Genomic DNA, 16,753 nt, shown 5'->3' on the forward strand with positions numbered 1-16,753 from the left:
TTGTGAGAAAACACTGATTATGATTATGAGGTCGAGGGCCTGAGATATGTACGCCATGAGGTGGCTTGTTGATATGAGGCCAAGAACCTAGTGATGATTCCACAAGATGGCTTGATATTGCGCTTGGGCCGTAAGGGGCCCCTCCAGGAGTCTGCACACCCCCAGTGAGCGCGGGTACCCATTGTGATGTGAGATATAGCCCGAGGGGCTGGTATTGTTCCATGTGTTGCCCGAAGGGCTGATTCTGTTGGTATTGTGCCCGATTTACCTGTTTAATTGTTGAATAGGCATTTCTTGAAGTTTAACCTGAACTTATATGATTTTACATATCTTTACTGAATCAATGTTCTTACCTGTTTTACTGCTTCATTATAGCCTATAATGTGCCTTACGTGATTTCATGCTCTCAGTCATTTATTTATGATTATTACTCACTGAGTTGGAGTACTCACTTTACTCCCTACATCATGTGTGCAGATTCAAGAGCATCTGATCATGTTCCCTGATGTTGATCTTTCCAGCTCAGGTGGATCCGAAGATTCTCTAGTTAGCTGCTGGTGTTTGCAGCCTAGAGCTTCTTCCCTTGTCTTATTCTCTTTGTTTTGGATTTGTATTGAACTCTATAGACTTTCTTGTCTTATTCTGGATTTTTAGATGCTCATGACTAGTGACACCCCAGTATCGGGTTGTGTTGGTTTGTTCTTACGCATATTGTACTATTGACTGCTTAAATATTGGGTCATTTATCATGTTTTAGACTTAATTCTCATTGTTAACTGCTTAAAACTGAAATGGGTAAGTGTCGGCTGGCCTTATCTTCACAAGAGGCGCCATCACGATCGGGTCCGGGTTTAGGGTCGTGACAATGTGATCGGTTGTACTCATACTACACATCTGCACCTTGCGTGCAGATTTTGGAGCTGATATTGTTGTGTATGACGGAAGCTGACTGTGAAGATGAACCTGCATTTCCAGTGGTGGCTGCCTCTTGTTCATGGTAGCTTTAGACTTATAAAAATCTGTTTATGTACATTTCAAACAGAAGAAGTATTTATTTCATACTAGGTTTGTAAACTCTAAATTTTATAAACTCATGATTTGTACTACCAGTCCTTGGGGATTCTTTGTATAAGAGTTCAACTATATTATCCTTATTTTCTCAGTAGATCTCATTTAAAATTGGATTATTGTTAAATTGGCTTAACTAGCAAATTGGGTTAGGTGTCATCACAACTAGTTGAATTTTGGGTCTTGACACATAAAATCCAACAAGTAACTATCACAAAAAGTAGCAGATATTTACCAAAGTCCAATTAGAAACAAGTCGGCGCATTAAATAAAGAAAAGAATGAAGAAAAACTTACTGAACCGATCCATTTTAAATACACAATTTTGGTGTAGCCCTTGCCATATGAATAAAACAAAGAGCAGCCCAGTGCACTAAGCTTCCGTCATCCGAAGGGTCTGGGAAAGGTCGGACCACAAAGGTCTATTATACGCAGCTTTACCTTGCATTTTTGCAAGAGGTTGTTTCCACGGCTCGGACTTGTGACCTCCTGCTCACATGTCAACAACTTTACAAGATGAATATCGTAGCCAAAATCTAAGAATATAATTGCGCAAAAATGATTTTGGAGATGGAAAAGACAAAACAAACGTTTCCTGATGGTGGGGTTATATTAGACCTAAAGACTAACGGAGGGAAAAGTTGCTCAATTTAGAATATACATGGTAAAGTTCTCTCATATATATGGTGTTGCTTTTGCAGTAACAGGTGCTTTGGTTATGAATTTGTTGAATTTGTCTAGGTTCTGTTTCTCATTCTACATTCTACCAAAGTCATGGCATAATTTTATTCATTTATACTGCAGAATTCTCACCATAAGTTTATTGATGATTCTGAAATTATAGTTGAGGCAACGATTGGATTCCGATCGAGAAGGCTAGGTTAGTCTGATTATATATATCCTTTTTCCCGAAGCTTTAATTTGCTATTTAATCCTTTCGCTTTTACAGGAGGCGGTCTTGGCGGTAAGAAGGAATAATGACATGCCATTTCGTGATCCACTGTAAGTGTTCCTGCTTCATTTTCAGTAATAAAAGAGAATTGGAGGATTGTCTCACATTTTACTTGCTTTGTAGGCGTCCTTACATTTTTCTTATTTATTTTTGTTTTTGACTTGTGAAGATAAGCATGTTTACGGTGTTAATTTAGCATTATACCGTTACTGGGTTAAGGTTTTGATCTAACTTGCTCCGAGATGGCAGTTTAGTGCCGCACCCGTGTCGACACGACACTAGTATGGGTGTGGGTATGTGAATTTTGGGTCGTGACAGGTCATAAGCATTACTTTTAAATTAAAAAAGAAGGTTTAAATAAATATATAAAAATAATAAAATGGAAAAGGAATTGAAATTAAACTTGAACAAGAACATGAAGAGGCTCAAACTTCTTATTATTTATGGATTACAATCACTTATTAGTAAAGTAGATGAATAACCATCTGTGAAACAATCTTAACCAAAATAAAACATCTTTTTTTTTAAATATTGAGGGACAAATCAGAACGAATCGCGACAACAAAACATCTTAATATTGATAAAGCGTAGGAGGCATGCAAGGTGTAATTAGCTCTTCAACATCTGTCTTCTTAGGTAAAGTTACACCCACACCTTATTTCATATCCAAAGGCTCGTTTGTCGTAGTTGTAAAATTGAAACCTTAGATCATATGAGCAATTGAAAGGTGTTCCACTTGCAATGAGTAATTCATCGAGGGACAAGCTCGTCTTCCTGAACCAAACGGGATCAACTCATAGTGCTGCCCGCGATAGTGTATTGCAGCATGAGTCGTCAAGAATCTCTCTGGATCGAATGTATTATCTATCAATTTGGATAATATTTATATAATGTCATTCACCTTTTTTACCTTTTAAAAATATATTTTATATTGAAAAACATAGTAATTTTCTTATCTTTCTAATATTTAGGACTTCTAAATCAACTAAAATTTTATTTATTATATCTTTCCTTGTTTGAATTATGTAGAAAGTAACTTTTAAATTACTATTTTGTCCAATATAAAATATATTTTCAAAGGGTAAAAAAGGTGAATGATATTTCGCTAAGAGCCTTCGTGCTTTTAATATAGCATAGATTTATCCGATTTATCTAGATTTTTTTATTTACATAAAGTAACTATTTTTTTTTTTACAAAATATACAATTTATTTATAACTTGAATATAATTTTTGTACGGTCAAAATCTACAATTTACATATAATTTGTATACAATTATATTAATTGCATATATTTTGAGGTACATGCACCTTCCCCTTGACTTGGTAACTGTTAGACCTCCGCCACTTTTAGTTTGACTTGACAACGAGAGCGTTGTCATGGGACAGCAAGAGTGTTGCCAAGCTAAGGTGCACGAGTAGCACCAAGGCAAAAAGGGAAACGGGCAAGTGATGGACAAGGCTTTGACGGAGCCGAGGCAGCTTGGCAAGGGCTTGACAATGAGTTGTCGAATGAGGGTGACACTTCATCATGGCAAAGGCATCAAGGCATGAAGCAGTGATGCCAAGACAAGGCAAAAATGAAGTGGCAAAGGCAGGCTAAAGTGCAACAGAAGGCAGTGCGCAGGACAGACTTGTCATGGCATTGGGGCGCGGCAAAGGGCCATGTTCGTGGGCAATGGCATAGGCAAAATGTGGCTACAATGCAGCTGATTACAAGGCATGGGCGCCTGATTCAAGCCAAGGCACGAAAATGGGCAGTATGCTTCAGATTGACCAAGTCAAAAGCGGTTACGCGGCACATGCTATGCACATGGGCAGCAGTTGGATTTGCTAAAAAGCTGGCAGAAGTGTTAGCACGTTTTGGGGGGCATGATCCTATTATTACTAGCATGATTTACATGATCCTAGTAGTTGGGGGGTGTCAACTACACTAGACTAAAATAGTATGCTATGTGGGACAAGTGTCTAAGCATAAGTGCGACAAATTCAGTGTCACTTCATAGAGCTTGTGACTTGTATTTTCGCCGAGTTTTGGGCAAATTGCATATGTACTGAGTTGTGGAGATTTTCCTTATATTAGTTGTTGAGTTTTAAGCCTTTAAATTATTATTTCAATTATTTCTGCATATTTGTTAGGCTTACCTAGTCTTAGAAACTAGGTGTCGTCACGATATCCTACGGAGGAAAACTGGGGTCGTGACATCACAGCTCTATAGAACTTGCCCTTAAGTTTCGGTGGCACATTCTTGTCAACATGACTCGAGACGCTAACCTCCATTTCATCCACCTCACCCCAATATGATGCCTGACATCCTCGTCTATCTCTCCATCCCCCTGTATAATTTTCCCAAGGTATTTGAAACTACCTCTCTTGGAGATAACTTGTGATTCAAGCCTCACGTTCAAGTCTGCTTTCCCCGTCATGTCGCTGAACTTGCACTCCAGATATTCAGTCTTAGTCCTACTCAACTTGAAACCTTTAGACCCAAGGGATTATCTCCAAACATCCAACCTCTCGTTAACGTCGCCTCGTGTCTCATCAATCAGAACTATATCATCAGCAAACAACATACACCATGGCATCTCTCCTTGGATATGGTGTGTCAGTGCGTCCATCGCCAGGGCAAATAAGAACGGGCTAAGTGCAGATCATTGGTGTAACCCCATAATCACCAGAAAAGGCTCTGAGTCACCACCTAAAGTCCTAACCCGAGTCTTAGCTCCATCATACATGTCCTTTATCGCCCTAATGTAAGCTACCAGCACACCTTTCACCTCCAGGCATCTCCAAAGAACTTCCTTAGAAACCTTGTCATACGCTTTCTCAGGGGTAACAAACACCATGTGCAAATCCTTTCTCATATCCATGTGCAAATTTCTCTCAGATGATTGCTTTTCAAGTAACGGGTGTTTCACGTAGTTATGAATTTGTTGAATTTGAGCAGGATAGGGAGATGCGGCGAGCATATAAGGTAATTTGTTCTCTTTAATGGTGTTTGATACTTATTTCCTGATTTTGTGAATTATTTTAGGATTCTTGTCACGACCCAAAAGCAACCATCGTGATAACGTCTATCGTGGAACTAGGCAAGCCACTACCCAACTATCTCAACATAGTAAAAGCTTTAAAAATATATACATAAGCAATTAATATTTAAGAAAACCCTTTTCAAGACATAAATAAATTCTCAACGCAATACAAATCTCTCCCGAAACCGGGGTGTCACCGAGTACATGAGCATCTATACCGGAATACAGTCTACTACAATGTCTAAGGAATAAGAACTAAAATACAGATAAAGATAATGAAGGAGAGTCAAGACCTGCGAACGCCATACAGCTACCTCGATAGTTTCCGAGATCTTGACTCCTCAATCAACAGTCGCCGTGACCGGAAGCACCTGGATCTACACACGAGGTGCAGGATGTAGCATGAGTACAACCAACTCAATAAGTAACAAATCCAACCTTTAGACTGAAAGGTAGTGACGAACTCAACCAGCATAGTTCAATATAGAAATAATAGTGTAGAAACGTAGGCATGCTTTCAGTTCAATAGATAACTCAAAACAGTAAAATAGATCAAATCTAAATGATATGAAGAATATAACTCCTCTACTTCTACATGCCAATGCACACGTTGCACGTAATGCACCATGTTGATAGCCTCATATGCTCAACTCTCAAATGCTCAATCACTCGGTATTGTATATGGCACATACGACCCAGGGAAGATCCATCCCGGAATATATACATAACTGACCATCAGTCACCCAGTACCGAGTAGGGCCAATCCAGCCCGTGGAGAAAATTCATCTCCAGGTATATAATGCTTTGTACAAGATCCATGTCCAGGGAAGATTCATCCTTCAATAATATCAACCGCACTCACTAAGGGTGTGTGCATAGATGAACATAAGAAATCTTGGAAGCAATATGGTTGTTCAATTATGTCTGATAGTTGGACAGATGGAAAAAGTAGATGTTTTATCAACTTTCTAATTAATAGCCCCGCGGGTACCCTTTTTTTTAGATCTATTGATGCATCGGACTCTATAAAAAGTGGTGAAATGCTTGCGTTGCATTTAAATAAGATCATAGATGAAGTTGGAGAAGAGAATGTTGAGTAGATAATAACTGATAATGGTTCTAATTTTGTTAATGCTCGAAAAAGAATAATGGAAACTAGACCTCATATTTATTGGACTCCATGTGCAGCGCATTGCATTGACCTGTTATTAGAAGACATAAGAAAATTGCAAATGCATCAAGACCCACTTAAAAAAGCAAAAGAAGTGGTGAGATTTATTTATGGACATACGTGGGTGTTAGATTTAATGAGATCATTTGCAAATAATCATGAACTTCTTCGTCCTGCTGTTACTCTCTTTGCTATAGCATATCTCACACTTCAAAGCATTCAAAAGCAAAAACAAGCTCTTAGATCTACTTGGGCTAAGAAACACGAGGGGGTGAAAACGAGAGCCATAGTTCTGTTTGATCAAAAGTTTTGGCCATATATTGCTTATTGTAAAGTGTTGCCCCTTTAGTGAGTGTTTTGAGGGAAGTAGACTCAGAGGAAAAACCATGCATAGGATATTTGTATGATTTGATACATAGGGCTAAAAAAAATAGCTTTGAATTGTGAATATACTGAAAACAAATATGCTCCTATTTGGAAAAGAATTGATGATAGATGGACTCGCCAACGCTGTCATCCACTTCATGTTGCGGGGTACTATTTGAATCCGCAATTGCGATTTGAGAAATATTTTCTATTAACTTTGAACTCAAACAAAGTTTGTACCAATGTATGGAAAGAATGTTGGATTATGAAGAGAGATTTAAAGTGGATGTTCCGTTAGATTCATATGACCAATTGAGAGGGGATTTTGGATGTCAGATAGCTGTGGATTCTAGGAAAGTGAGATCTCCTACGGATTGGTGGATACGCTTTGGCGGGCAAACTCCAGAGTTGACTAAATTTGCAATTCGTGTCTTGAGTCTCACTTGCAGCTCCTCGGGTTGTGAAAGAAATTGGAGTACCTTCGAGTTGGTAAGCGTTTATACTTTTGCATAAATTTTCTTATTGTTAGTTTGTTTATGATAGCTTAACTTAATGTAAGTTTTCTGATTTTTGCTAGATTCATACCAAGAAGAGAAATAAACTTGAGCATCATAGATTAAATGCTCTCGTTTATGTGAGGTACATACTAGATTGAGAGAAAGGAGCATAAAAAGAAAATTGCAAAAGTTTGATCCAGTTCTAGTAGATGAAGTTGATTCTGATGATAAATGGATTACTGAAAAGGAAGATCTTGTGCTTCCAGAAGATCCTTCTTGGCTTGATGAAGAGAATTTATTTGATATTGATGTTGTTAGGACGGTGCCTCTTACACCATATGAGAATGATTTTACACAAGAATCATTTATTGATGTTGGGAGTTTAAGAGATACAAGTGAATCGGGTCCCTCTAACAAAAAACAGAAATCATCAGGTAAGTTATAGTATTCTACTACTATTTTTATAAAATTGTATGTTATCATCTGTTATGTCAAAATATTAACACTTTTACCTTTTGTTTCTCCTTTGATCTACAAAAAAAATCAGTGGGAGTCGAGGATGATGAAGGACTGGAAGATGTGGAAATTGATGAGACCCTCGTTTTTTATAGCGATTGATAGAGCAACTGTATCTATGACTAAAAACTGGTGATGAAGTCTTGCTAGGAGTTTAGGGAGGTGCTTGATATATTGGAACAAAGTTGATATAGTATAGCTTTTGTGCATTTGTGTTTTTTTTTTTGAAAGATAAAGTACCGGTTGAGCTTAGAGTCGTCAATATGGGTTTGGCTCGTTAGGCCAGCCCAGCCCGTGATCTAGCAGGGCTGGGCTAGAATTATTGGAGCCCATTTATGAACGAGGCTTTTAAGCCCGGCCCGAAAAAGCCCATGGCCCGTTGGGCCTAATAAAAATATGTATTTAAAATATATAAAATCAAAATTATATGACATAAAAAATATCAAGAAGAGTATTCCAAGCTTAAAGTTTATTAAGCTCATCATATTAAAAGATCAAAGTCTTAAAACGTTAATTAGTTTTAAAAATTTAATTATTTTTAATATTTAACTAACTAATATTGCATACAAATTGTAAATATAAGTGAAAGTGAAGATGTTAAGACAACCTTCTCACAAGGAGATGATTTGTTGGATATCCCATAAGCGTTAAGCGTCATGGACATTCTCTTGAATAGTTTGTTTTGAGTTTTGACTTTTATTGAATGAAATATAGTCTTGTCTTTTACTTTTTAGTATTTATTGTGATATATTGAAACAATATAAGTATTAAATTTTCTAAAAAATTTCCAATACGATTTTTTTAGCTTTTAAATATTTATCTTTTTTAAGTTAGAACTTAAAGAAAAAATATAAAATTACATTTTAAAAAAAGATGGGCCGGCCCGTGGGGGCCCGTAGCCCACATTGGATTGGGGTGGGCAAATCATTATAAAACTCATCAAAATAGTGGGCTAGCCCGGCCCGTCAATTGCTAAAGCCCACGTGGGCTGGGTTGGGCTAGCCCGGCCCGCCCATATTGACAGCTCTAGTTGAGCTCTTAATTATGATACTTGTATATCTCAGACCAAATTATTTTGTTTACACCAAATTACTATTTAATGTTTAATAGCAGAGTAAAGGCAGTGTTAAGTGGTCTTTGTATCTGCAAAGTAGGCATTTATTTGTGTTGCTGTTGCACATGAGGTACTCAGATTATAGCCATGATAATTTAAGTTGGTCCTTATATTGTTTGGTTTATTAGGCATCACTTATAACCTTATTGTCAGGATGTGGCTTAGTTAGTATTTATATTTTTGTTAGTTAGTTCACTTATAAAATAATTATAATAATTTTCCTATGCTTTTTTATTGTATGTACATACTTTTAATGTAGTTTTCACATATAAAAATATTTTTAAGATTATTTTATAAATTATTAAATTATAAAATTGAAAATCCATGGGATTTAAGCCCCGTGTCTCAGGGCTTTCGCCTCGCCTCGTACCGGGTAAAACGTCTCACCTCACGGATCCGCCTTTTAAAACACTGCTCCCCATCAGCGGAGAACTATTCCACCTACTTAGGACAAGACTTTGCGCCTTGAGAACAAGCTTATTCTTGCCTCCACCAGTGGAGATTACTCCACCAACAAAAAGAAAAAGACAATTTCTAGTAAATAAGATCGTCTGTGTTTGGGAAAAAGTAAGTTAATAACGCACCTGTCTCATACGGAATTCTTCCGAGGTATAAGTCCATATAAACATGTCATCAGCAGCTTGATCAGGGTGCCAGTGCAGGAGACGCCTCACATCTCTTGAGGATTTGGGGTGTCCTAATCGAAATCGAACATTTTGGCCCTGCCTGGATGGGAATACAGTGGATTTGGAAACATTTGCGTATTAGCAAAAGAGCAGCAAAAAAAAGCTTTGTAAGTCTGATCGTGAATAGTCGAGAGGGTATCTAATGTCCCGAGGTAATGATAAGAGAGAGTGAAAGAAACTGAACAATCACCTTCCAAAGGTTGTATATTAATTTCAGTGATGACGCAAAGATCAGCTTTCAATTTGTAAATTAGTGTTTCCGGGGCGTTGGGATCACTGTCCCCTATGCTTGACCAGTATGAAGGTTGATTTTGGTTTCTATCTGTTGGAACCAGAGTATTCCAAACACTTACTGGATAATCGTCCGTACTTGAAGCGCTGACTTCATAATCTATGCAATCACTTGGGCATGAGCTTGATGTTTCAATAGCTTGAAGTAGAGAAGCATAAACATTATGGTCCCTTTTTAGAGTCTCCCAACTAGAATTGCTAGATTTTACATCTTTTCCTTCTGCTATTCCCAAATCTAGTTCTCTTATATGTGAAATTCTAGAAAGCTGCGGAAACATTCTCAGACACAGTTGCTTGGAAAGTCCATTAGTAACCACTGCAAGTAAATAAGTAAACCATCAATCTATTTGTTCAAGTAGAAAACAATGGCATCCAAGCTTAATATAGCATCAACTTTCTGGATCAAATATTGTGAAATCCAAGGAAATTGATGCAACATCATAAAGCCAGAAGATGCTGATGAAGCTTGGAACACCGACGGTCCAAAGTACAGTCATTAAGTTTCCACCTGCTACCAAAGGACAATATGAAATGCAGTGTCTCAAATTACTCCTCAGTCTCATTTAATGTGTCACATTTCTCTTTTTAGCCTGTCCCACGAATCACCTTTGTCTTTTCAGAAACTGTTTAACCGTACAATCCCATTTTATCCTTAATGACCTGACCTGTTGGGACTTGGGACCCACTTTATATAAAAGTTCATTCTTTTAAAAGGAGAGAGAAAATAAATGACACGTGTAACTCTTACCACCACCCGCTTAAAAGTATAATTATAGTACTTTGCATATATTTGGCTTATACGTCAAAAGTCAATCTTAATTTCTTAAACTTCGTGCCTAGTCAAACACCTTCACGTAAAAAGGGTCGGAGGAAGTAGTAATTTATCAAAAATAGTTCAAAAAAACACTACCAATTAATTTATTAAACAAGATGAAACTGAGCAAGCTACAGTCAACTAGATAGATCAGGTTATATTCAAGGATAAGCTTAAACTCCGTTATTGCCCAATGCCCAGTTAAGGAGTTAAGGATGTCATATTTCATTTCCTTGCACCAAAAAGCTAAAAAAATATATTACAACTATGCTTCAATCTGTGTATGCTCTATGTCGTCCATCATAATATATCTCTGATATCTCTCCTTCCATATCATCAACCATATTGTCTGTTTTTATGCCTCCTCCGTTCAGCACTTCAATAGCTCCTTAGTTTCATGTCTTCAGAGCTCTCCCGGCATAAAACGTATCTGCTGCATATATGCATACCTCTCTGCAGTTGTTTTTTTTTCAAGCATGCATTCCTTGCTACTAACAATGTAAATCATTCTATTTCAAGAGGAGCTCTATTCATCCATATTTGAATCGAAGGCCACCAATACTCTGACCATTCTCTCCAGTCAAAAGTTTTGCAGAATTCCGTTACTAAAAAGCAGCCATTTTGTTATATTTCACTCCACTTTGTCATCTTGCCAAACGAGAATTTCCCTTCCATTCCTTAACTTGAACCTAATTGCTCAGAAGATTGATCCCACACCTTCTGATGTACTTCCCATTGCCTACACTATAAGAACAATTCGGGTTTTTAGTGATACAGTGATCCTCCATGCCAAACTTCTCTTTAATGGTCTTTCTCAAATGGCATTTTCTTCTCTATTAAATCTCCATAGCCATTTAAAAAGAAGGCTATTATTCTGAGTCCTAATCTGCGTCTTAAGATTTCTTACTTCTACCCCCTTGCCTTCTAAAACATGGTGACCAAATTCCATTTCACCAGGTTATAAGTCGTATTTTATCTGTTTTTATGCCAAAGGAAATCCCTCCTTCACTTATCTATTCTTCTCCCCGCTTTCTTGGCATTGGAAAGAGGGACTTGGTATATGTGGGAAGGGCATCCAACACACTGTTTATGAGGACCAATCTTCCACCCAAGTATAAATATTGCTTCTTCCAGTTTGCTAATCTCTTCCCGCACTTCTCTAACTCCCCTTGCCCACAACATCTCTGCCTTGTGATTTGCCCCTAAAGGGGTCCCCAAACTCATGCCGGATAATTGCATTAATGCATCTCACGCGAATTGGAAGTGCGTGAAAGAAAGAAACAGTATAGTACCATATTTGATACCCTATCGTTTTTCAAATTGGAAAAGTGATTCTCATAACTAACGTCAAGACACCTATAGCATGGTGGAATAAATTCACTGCCACACCAGATCTCAGAAAACTAGCAAATTGAGAGGATGAAAGTTCATCAGTTGGTACTCTCAACTTTTAACCTAAGTCTTAGGCGGATCACCTAAATCATTGCAGAATTCTAATACCAGCAGATCGTACTTGAATTTCTCAAACTTGGATTAACCAATAAACATGGAAAAGACAAAATAGCAGATACCGTCGCTATGTAGTACTGTAGAAAATATTGTTAATGCAGAAAGGCCATTTACTTAGATATCTATGACAATTTGAAGAATATAAAGAAAGAGCAACTATGAGCTTTTAGGCATTAAGTATAGCAAGCATAGGGCGGAGAGTAGAAGAGTCTCACAATGGAAATAGGAAGATGCAGCCTATGACCTATCACTTGTGATACATAACATCATTAGGAGTGTAGTATTATGATGAAAAGAGAACAGTTTTTCAGTCTTACACTCACTGCCTAAGTAAGTGCACTAAACAAGGCTATAACTACTTTAATTTAAAAAATTGAAAGCTACTTAACAGGAAAAAATTTATAAAAATTGAAAGCTTAAACAACTCACCAAATTGGAGCCAAAGGTGTGAAACGGAACCAGCACGGACCACATCAGCTGGATCATTCAAACGCATCAGAATGTTCAGAGATACGCCAATTTCAAGCCATTGCAAAAAATCAGTGTCTCCATACCAAAGCAAATTTACTCAAAGTTCCAAAAGCCTGAATCATCACAAAACACATAATTCATGGAAAAAGCAAAAGAAGGATTATTTTGAAAAAGTCAGAGAGTGAAGTAAAATATACAAAAATGAATTTAAATGCCAGTTTATGTTTGCGCTCGAGGTAATGGAAAGGCTCATGAGAATGGCTTCTCTTAAGCTGCTTTCAAAAAATGAAACTTTCTCATCAAGTCAATACTCACATAAAAATCTCATCCTTCATAACTTAAACCAATTTTCCAATTCACAAGCACCAGTAGAAAAACTGGAATACCATCCAACCAAAGAAATAAAAAGCAAAAATGAGGAATCAGTAATCACAGCAGATGATGATACACCAAAAAAATAAAAACAAAGGAATCACAGGAGGGGTTACTGCAACTGTGGGATAACAACTTATACTTAAACAAGAGTACAGAGGATGGGATTTTATGGTGCATGCTATTTGTAGATAGATTTTGTGTTACCTGAAAAAACTAACAAGAGACTCAATCAAAAGTTAAACTATAGGGTAGCACTAACGAGGGTAAAAGTTTTAGGATTGATAGAATAAATTAGGACAAATGTGTTATAAATTTAGGCTCCTCAAGAAGAGCGGAGTGAAATTAGACACGATTACGGTGTTGTGTCTGAATGTAACAATTTAAGTATTTAGTCTTAGTCCTCTATGAGAATGACATGATTGATGGAGACATAACACATAATCAAATATGATGATTGAAATGGATACTATGAGTGTATCGTGCGAAATGGTTAGCAGAAGTAGGGGCAGATGCAGCATGAAGGTACCGGGTTCACCGGAACCCGGTTCTTTCGATGCGCAGCATAAATTTATGCGTACAAAATTATTATAATTGCAGCAATAGTAGATATGAACCCATAACTTGAAGAAGAAGAACAACAACCCAGTATAATCCCACTAGTGGGGTCTGAGGAGGGTAGTGTGTACGCAGACCTTACCCCTACCATGAGGTAGAGAGGCTGTTTCCAATAGACCCTCGGCATCCTTCCCTCCAAGAACTCCCCACCTTGCTCTTGGGGTGACTCGAACTCACAACCTCTTGGTTGGAAGTTGGGGTTGCTTACCGTCAGAGCAATCCCTCTTGTACTGTGGTTCAAGTTATGAACCCATAACTTGAAGATAAAAATGTATAGGTTCAACGTTAAGAATCTTAAGATTGAACCCATAGACCTCAAATCTTGTATCAGCCTCTGAACAGAAGATACCTAACAAATGACATGTAAGCATATCGAAGGGTTGCGAGACTAACAATGTTGTCTGACAGCGAGTGTTGGGATATCTTAGACCCAACATATAAACAAGATGAGTATTGAAAAATTAGATATATTCAGATAGAATGCTTCATATGGTGTTAGACAAGTTTAGGATTGATCACATTGAACAAAGGATGCAATAGCACACATAGAAAATAAATAATAGCCTGAGATCTGTTCTACCATGTTCTAAGTAGACATCCAACTGCATTAATGAGTAAGTGCAACATTGTAATGATTAAATGTGCTAAAGGAAGATGAAATAAACCTAAAATCGCATAGAAAAATTGTTCCAGAAGAATTAAATTCTCTGTAAATCAATAAAGATTTAGCTAAGAATAGAATAAACTAGAAACAAAGGAACCATATAAGAAATGACACCTAATTAGAACTAAAATTTAGCTATTCATTTTAACCTTAGGTCCAGCGATCTGCCGAAAATCTTTGTAGTCTGGCTAGAGCTTCGTACACTAGTTTTAGCCGTTCGGACAAGTGTTACATAAAAGAACCTGATTTGGGAAAAGCCCGAATTTGACTTAAAAGACAACTAGTATGGAAACAAAATAAACTGAAATAGAGCAGAATGGATTTAGAAGATCTATAACTGATTTTACCAAATTTGGGATTGAAACGTCGTGAATTAACAGATAAGATCAAGACGGTTCCTGGGCCGGACCTATAACTCGTAGATCAATCATATCAATTAGGCCTTTCTAAAAACAAGCATGCTCAAGTTTTGGCCTCTTTGATAGCAAGAAATAGAACAACGTATTGGTACAATATTAAGCAATAAAATTAAATACGCATAAGCTCCCTTAGTTCAATGAACTTAAATAAGAGTTCTTCTGTATTTGGAATAGAAAAGATTTCTCCTTTTTAGGACATTTATGCTAGTGTTTCACTAAATGTATATAAGCGACTGTCTAGTGCTCGAACAAATTTGGATGGTCACACTGTGAACAGTTATACAATAATATCTTTTCCCCCTAAAATTCAGTAAATTTCAACCTCTATGAACCACTTATTGATTATTATGACATACCAAACCAGCAGCACATTTGTGGCTAGAGCCCAGAAATTTGCTCAAATAGGCAATAAACAAGACATATTAGCAGTCTACTCCGCAAGTTACCAGAGAACTTTTAGAACCTGCCCTGGAAGAACCATTAGTTTCATTTCTTTTTCTTTTAAATCAAAATGTTAAACCATTAGCATTATAATAACTCGTTGCTGGGATATGCAAAGTTGTAGCCACTACTCTTAATACGATGTGATACTGCTAGGGCCAAGCCCATACGGTTTTCCCTAAAAGACCTCATACCATTACGAGTATCCATCTCCTTACAAGTAGCTTCTTGTTCTTTTCTACTTTTCATGTGGAACTTTGTGTCTACACACTCAACAATCTCCCTCTTAAACTAAGTTCTACAAGACCCGTCACAATTCATTGGCTAATTTAGAGATTAACTTTGTGCCACCCACATCATCCGAGTATCTATGATCACCGAAGCCCAAAGGAGAGGTTGTGTATGGTCACCGTAGCCCAAAGGAGAGGTTGTGTATGGTCACTGAAGCCCAAGCCCCAAGGGAGAGGCTTAAAGTAAATTGGCCCCTGACGGGCAAAGGCACTAAGCCGGGTCCCATGCTATGCTACGCCATCTCCATACTCGTCTAGCCATATGATTAATTCTGAGACCAGAAAAACGGCCCAAAGATACTTTTAAGACGGTATGATATATACGCTTTGAGCCAAGCCCACACAGATTTCCAAAAGGCCGCACGGGTTTCCTATGGAAATTTGTTTACATACACCCAACACTTCCCACAATTATGCAACTCGAATATACGTACTCTACATTGCAATCATGCTCATAAACTGAGGCAGAGGTAGTAGCATTAAGAAGAAGAAAGAACAGTTGTACAAGAAACTATAAACTGACCAAAAGCAGGGGAATTACAGAAATATAAGAATGAAATACCTTCACATAGAGTATTTTGTTTCTGACATTAACATGCAAAACCCAGATGGAGAAAGAGAAGAACGTAGGCTGCCCACAGGAAGGAAAGAGTTTACCTTCTGCATAATTCATTCTTGTGTATAGCGCTCGTTTCGGGACTTAACCCAACACCTTCTGCTGTTCAATCCATCCCTGAGAGTGAGAGGAGTCGAAGGGGATGAGCGGAACCGGGAGCATACTGCACGCGGAAACGAAACACTTCATCTATAGGTATTGAAGAACCGGGGGAGGGGGGTCTCAGCCAGATAGAAGAGTTGCTTCTCCGCGTAAGATCCTCGAATAATCCACAACTACCATAATTAGGAGGTAGAAAGAGCTTTTCCAAAGGAACCTCTTAGAGTTGGGAGCCGCTCTCTCCCTTCTGATTATGGCTAAGTTTTTATTCAACAAGTATCTTGACTGCCACAGGAAAGGGGTTCCTCGTCTGGCCTCCTGATTTCTCTCCTCCGAGAGATTCACAAGTGAGAAATTAAAAAAAAAAAAAAAAAAAAAAGTCACATTTATAACCTGTCATCGTTGGAAAATAGCCCAATTTAAAAAGTAATCGAAATTTAGTCATTTTTTAGGTAAAGATAAATTTGAAAAAAAATATTGTTCAAAACCTGGAAAATACACCAGTATATTATATTGGAGTTCCAGCATAAGTATGCTTGAACTCCAGCATATTATACTGGAGTTTCAGGATAAGTATGTTGTAACTCCAGCATAATATGATGGAGTTCCAGCATAAGTACACTAGAACTCTATACTGAAGTTCCAGCAAGTATAATTGTTCAGTATAATATACTGGAGTTTGGAGCACCGGTGCTCCAGTCTCCAGTATATTATACCGGAGTCATCAAAGTATATCGGTCCAGCATAAT

General features: G+C 37.6%; 2 protein-coding genes across 6 annotated transcripts; one reads left to right on the top strand and one right to left on the bottom strand.

Moving 5' to 3' along the window:
* Positions 1-5,142: 5,142 nt before the first annotated feature.
* LOC107805399 (F-box protein At4g00755-like) lies at positions 5,143-16,353 on the bottom strand. Of its 5 annotated transcripts, none has more exons than XM_075217917.1 (6): positions 15,947-16,353; positions 12,444-12,598; positions 9,591-10,007; positions 9,299-9,436; positions 6,212-6,252; positions 5,143-5,427 (listed from the first exon to the last, which is right to left on the bottom strand). In XM_075217917.1, the coding sequence occupies exons 2-4, from the start codon at positions 12,508-12,510 to the stop codon at positions 9,360-9,362; spliced, it is 561 nt and encodes a 186-aa protein (XP_075074018.1). In that variant the 5' UTR covers positions 12,511-12,598; positions 15,947-16,353; the 3' UTR covers positions 5,143-5,427; positions 6,212-6,252; positions 9,299-9,359. The 5 variants fall into 5 exon arrangements, with proteins under 5 accessions (XP_075074018.1, XP_075074020.1, XP_016484918.1 ...); XM_075217919.1 differs by having other exon boundaries at positions 9,299-9,440; XM_016629432.2 differs by lacking the exon at positions 6,212-6,252.
* On the top strand, positions 6,199-6,570 carry LOC142162377 (uncharacterized). Its single transcript, XM_075218725.1, has one exon. The coding sequence runs from the start codon at positions 6,199-6,201 to the stop codon at positions 6,568-6,570; it is 372 nt and encodes a 123-aa protein (XP_075074826.1).
* Positions 16,354-16,753: the final 400 nt, after the last annotated feature.

This window comes from Nicotiana tabacum, chromosome 7, assembly GCF_000715075.1.
Source record: "Nicotiana tabacum cultivar K326 chromosome 7, ASM71507v2, whole genome shotgun sequence".
NCBI classification, from domain to species: Eukaryota; Viridiplantae; Streptophyta; class Magnoliopsida; order Solanales; family Solanaceae; genus Nicotiana; species Nicotiana tabacum.

Coding starts and splice junctions, on each gene's coding strand:
- LOC107805399 (XM_016629432.2), bottom strand. CDS start 12,510: ATGCGTTTGAATGATCCAGCTGATGTGGTCCGTGCTGGTTCCGTTTCA. Junction 10,008..12,443: donor ACACCTTTGGCTCCAATTTG/GTGAGTTGTTTA, acceptor ATTTACTTGCAG/TGGTTACTAATGGACTTTCC. Junction 9,437..9,590: donor TAATATACAACCTTTGGAAG/GTGATTGTTCAG, acceptor CCATCCAGGCAG/GGCCAAAATGTTCGATTTCG.
- LOC142162377 (XM_075218725.1), top strand. CDS start 6,199: ATGGAAACTAGACCTCATATTTATTGGACTCCATGTGCAGCGCATTGC.